Raw genomic sequence first — 4,786 nt, 5'->3', positions numbered from 1 at the left:
GCAGAGAGGAGGAGAGATAGCGGTGCGTTTAAGTGCAGCTCGGAATATTCTCAATCGGGTTGTATGGAGCATGTATGTGTTTTTTTATTTTGCTCCAATTAAAATATTCCGCCGAGACATAGATAGCAACCTTATTGTTGTTGCCACATCTGTTATCTTTAAAATGATCATAATTTAATTATTTTCTAGATTCAAAGAGATTTTTTTTCTTGGTGCAAGGAACATGAAAACAATATATATTAGTATGGTAATATGGTTTCATCTTCAAATATGTGAAATGCCTCTTTCTTATTTAATGGCACATATACGATTTATATTTGTTCTTTTGCAACATGATATGATTGCTATTAAGAGGTTGATTAACTTCACTGAGTAAGTCAAACTCACTGTTGGCCACTGGTTCATACTCACATTTGGGGGTGTGATGATTTTTGTTGTTGTTGCTTTCACTATCTGAGGTTCAAATATTAACTGAGGGGTGTACATACCAATAAGATTTTCCTTGTTGTTTTTATTAGTCTAAATATCTGATTTTTTTTTCATTCCAAGGTTTAACCATTTTCTTATAGAACTATCTTGACTATCCAACTCACCTCATGTAACTATACACTTCAAATTTATAATCTCTTCTATAAAAGACTAAATGGGAGCAAAATTGAAGCCCAATTGCAATGAAAAGACGGCAAATGTTGCCTTGAGAGTCATGAATACTTTAACAGTATGTCACCTAAAACCTTTAGGAGGATTTTTGAAGGAGACACTCAATCCACCTTTTGAAAGCCACCGCTGGGTTTGTGGATCTAATTCGGATACGTGATACGTCAGGTTTGGCCCGTATCTCATTACTGTGACTGGACAACAGCATGGAGGCACTAGCTTGACCATTTTCAATTTTAAATTCCACTTTGAATGTTGTAAAACATTTTAAGAACAAAAGTATTGTAACAGCATTTCCAAATGCAGTATTAATATTCAAACACATTCAAATATATTTTTCCTACATTGGTATTTTGTTATATTTGATATATATGTTTTTATCAAGTCAAACAATCATAAATTGCAATATTAGAATTTACATGACTGTTACTTAAAATGCATATAATGTGAAAAATTCAAGACAATATTTAATTTTTCAGGACCCATTTATGTTTACTTGGACAATACCTCCATCAGGTGGACAGGCTCATGACCCTGAGGGAGTTACATAGCTAAAAGTACTATTGAATCCTTGATATTCAGAAAAATACACTTTTTAGGCCCGACTAAGTTTTGAGGTTCAGTGACCATTTAGTCACCTCCCACCCAACACTCTTCTTGTCAATCACTCGGCAACTTTCCCAGCCAATTATCTGCGGAGCCCAACGTTATCTGTGTTTATGAATGTCCAAACCCCAACATTCCTTTACGCTAGTGTTAGGAACTTCTTCACATCTTTTTAAGCTGACCAATACGCTGCCAAGCTGCTTGTACGCTCTACATTGGACTGGAAAAAAATATATCTAGAGGTGAGCCATTTTATAATTCTCAACAATTATAGTATATGGTAGTAGCGGGAATTTTAATATTTGATATATTCTAGCATATTTTTTAAATAGTTTAAAATGATGAGAACTACATTTGGGGTTCACTGGTCACAAAAATAGCTACACTAGCGCAATCTGGTATCCATATAGTTGTGTTCCATTGTATTATTATAATGTATTTTTTTGAAGACAGATTTTATGGTACACAATCTCTATGACTTAAAGTGCATCATTATAGCTTATTTTCCGTCTATTAAAAATGTAATAATTTCTGTTTGAATAATTAATACTTCCCACCTTAACAGCCTACTACATCGTCCATGTACAATAATGAAAGGACAGAAGCACGTACAATTATTCCTTGCCATGTATATAGTGACTTTATTGACGTTACAAACATCAGAAGGACAACAGCTACCAGAGGAGACGTGCACTATTCAGATCCTCGTCCCTGGCCTCAAAGGTAAAATGTAAAAGCCTCGACACATTTTAGTTTGCTTCTTATTATTTTGATTGTCTCAACAGGAGAACCGGGAGAGAAAGGACCAAAGGGAGCCCCTGGGAGACCAGGAAGAGTGGGCCCACCGGGACAAATTGGTATAATTTTGCCATTCTCGGAAATATATACTTAGTTATTTTGTGCAAACACACAAAAATGGGCTAAAGATCACATTGCTCGGGTTGTTGATGTGTTGTGTGTCAAGCTAATCAGAGCTGGTCAAGTGTTTACATTTGGATGAGAAATGACCCACACAATCCAAAGCAGTAGACATGTTTACTGAAGGCTTTAATGAGAAGTGGACCATGCTCAAGCTCATTACAGACGTACAAAATTTGTTTGCTTCCATTCCAGGTAGGAATCGACATTGGGGGTGAATGAGAGCTGAAAAAAAATGAGATGTGATATATTGTAGTGGTTAGGACGTCTTGCCTGTGTAGGTTTTCTCCGAGTACTGAGATAGGCTTGAGCCCACTCGGGATCTGAATGAGTTAGTTCTATAGAAGTGTGTATCGGGCAAATGTTTGTCATGAACTAATACTTTTTTCTATGACCCCTCAATTTCAGGTCAACCTGGGCTTAAAGGACAGAAAGGTATTATGGGACATCACGGAAAAGTGGGACCTAGTGGAGTAAAAGGTCAGTGATTCATACTTCACAAAGTTTATTTCTACTTGAGCCCACTGTGTGTACTTTGACAATGACAGCACCACTGTCAGCTACTGTAGCGGATGTGGAATTGCACTTTATTCTTGTACGGCCTCCATAAAAAAATATTCCCTGGGGTCACATGTACTTGGCATTGTACCATGCCTGCACCATTATTTTAGAAGGACTGCTTTGGACAATTAATAATGTTGACATATATTTACAGGCATAAAGGGGGACATGGGGGATCCAGGACCGAAAGGCCCAGATGGAGAGCCAGGTATCAAATAGTAATTGCCACAGGGTTGAGTTTTTAAAACCAAATGTTGATAATATACGATAATTGGGCTCATTAGGCATCCCATGTGAATGCTCACCAATAAGAAAGATGATTGGCGAAATGGACATCGTTGTGGCTCAGCTATCTTCAGACTTGAAGTTCATCAAAAATGGTAAGATTTTGTGTTTTCCTGACCTTGACTTTTGTGTGTATACGTGCTTTTGTGTATGTGCACCGTATTTACCGTTGATCCTAAAAGGTTTCTTTATTACTTCACTCGTCAACAAATGTAGGCCATGTCAAATGTGAAATTTATAGAAATACAAGTGCTCATTTTTCAGCACTGCCCTCCCCCGCAGCTGTCGCTGGCATAAAAGAGACAGACAGTAAGGTGTATCTGCTGGTGAAGGAGGAGAAACGTTACTCGGATGCCGAACGCTATTGCCAGATGAGGGGAGGGCATCTAGCCATGCCCAAGGATGAGAACGCCAACACGGCCTTGGCGGGCTACATCACTGAAGAGGGTCTAAGCAGAGTCTACATTGGCGTTCACGACCTGGACGTGGAAGGAGTGTTCACCTACGTGGAACGCTCTCCCATGTCCACCTTCAGTAAATGGAGAAAAGGTGAACCCAATAATGCTTATGACGATGAGGATTGCGTTGAGATGGTGGCTTCTGGAGAGTGGACGGATGTTGCATGCCACCCGACGATGTTTTTTATTTGTGAATTTAACAAGGATGTTATCTGAGTTGCCATTAGAAAAAATGGATGATAAGACTTGCATTGTTAAAATTAGGCAAAAAAATTTAGTACCACTTTATAATACGGATAAACTTTTGAACGGTATTATAAATTCATTATTTAGTAGTTGGTTTACACATGGTTGATAGTTTTTCCCATAGAAAATTAAGGAAATAGAAATAACCCATTCTAATGTCAAACCATTTTGTTAACACAAGGACATTGTTAATAATACTTCTTCACCCATAGGAAATAATTGCCCCATAATAAAAACTTGCTGTACAGTATACTGTACAGAAAATGCATGCTCATACAAGTGTAAAAATAAATTATCTGCTTCTTATTTAAAGGCAAAATGTTGTGACAAACAATCATAAAAGAGTAGCTGTTAATATTGAAACCTAAAATGAGACTGCTGGTTCCTTTTAAAATATATATTCACTCAGTGATGATTAAAGTCGATATGGAAATGACAATGCTCAAGTTACTGGATTGAAAAATATTGTACCATGTTTTCTAAATATCAATTATCTTTTCAAACTTAGAAAGTATTTATTTTTCTGATTCTTTTTGTTTTTAAATAATAATAATAATATGAAGAATAAAAATATACTAACAATTTGACCGTGTATTAATTGAAGAGTGACAAAAACAAGAGGTCACACGCTTTGGTGTGTGTGGGATTTCCTGTTTTAAAGGATATTTTGTTTAGTTGTCTCATTAATAATAATTCATAATACTTTGCATCTCCGCTGCTGCTGTTTTTTTTAGCGTGGATGTCCCTGCTGAGGTATCCTACTGACCCCTCTAAGAAAAAAATGAATTTGAATATGCATGATGCAGTCCTAATAAAGCACAGCTTCACTCCCTTAAGAAATGAATAATTAATGCTAAGATGAATTATGCATTTAATTGACCAAGAACTGTTTGACACAAACTAATTAAAAGCCATCGTTTGTACAATCTCCTGTTACCTTTATAATAAGTATATGTACTGTTTAAAAACGTATAAATTGTGACAAAAAAAAAAAAAGCCATGATCGTAAGGTAAAGTAGCAATGACTACTTTTAAAGTTCACGTTGTTTCTGGAC

The 4,786-nt window shown here is 36.4% G+C and overlaps 1 protein-coding gene across 2 annotated transcripts; it reads left to right on the top strand.

Moving 5' to 3' along the window:
* The first annotated feature begins 1,373 nt into the window (after nucleotides 1-1,373).
* Nucleotides 1,374-4,313, top strand: colec11 (collectin sub-family member 11). Of its 2 annotated transcripts, none has more exons than XM_088400522.1 (7): nucleotides 1,374-1,505; nucleotides 1,829-1,986; nucleotides 2,049-2,120; nucleotides 2,590-2,661; nucleotides 2,897-2,950; nucleotides 3,027-3,122; nucleotides 3,310-4,313. In XM_088400522.1, the coding sequence occupies exons 2-7, from the start codon at nucleotides 1,854-1,856 to the stop codon at nucleotides 3,699-3,701; spliced, it is 819 nt and encodes a 272-aa protein (XP_088256648.1). In that variant the 5' UTR covers nucleotides 1,374-1,505; nucleotides 1,829-1,853; the 3' UTR covers nucleotides 3,702-4,313. The 2 variants fall into 2 exon arrangements, with proteins under 2 accessions (XP_088256648.1, XP_088256647.1); XM_088400521.1 differs by having other exon boundaries at nucleotides 3,292-4,313.
* The last annotated feature ends 473 nt before the right edge of the window (nucleotides 4,314-4,786 follow it).

Source organism: Syngnathus floridae, chromosome 16 (genome assembly GCF_059516105.1).
Source record: "Syngnathus floridae isolate MCC-2025c chromosome 16, RoL_Sflo_1.0, whole genome shotgun sequence".
In the NCBI taxonomy this organism is placed as follows: domain Eukaryota; kingdom Metazoa; phylum Chordata; class Actinopteri; order Syngnathiformes; family Syngnathidae; genus Syngnathus; species Syngnathus floridae.
This window is presented reverse-complemented; position numbering and strand designations above follow the sequence as displayed.

Excerpts from the sequence above, each read along its gene's own strand:
- colec11 (XM_088400521.1), top strand. The coding sequence starts at position 1,854 with ATGAAAGGACAGAAGCACGTACAATTATTCCTTGCCATGTATATAGTG. Across the intron at positions 1,987-2,048 it reads CCTCGTCCCTGGCCTCAAAG|GAGAACCGGGAGAGAAAGGA; the intron begins GTAAAATGTAAA and ends TTGTCTCAACAG. Across the intron at positions 3,123-3,291 it reads CTTGAAGTTCATCAAAAATG|CACTGCCCTCCCCCGCAGCT; the intron begins GTAAGATTTTGT and ends CTCATTTTTCAG.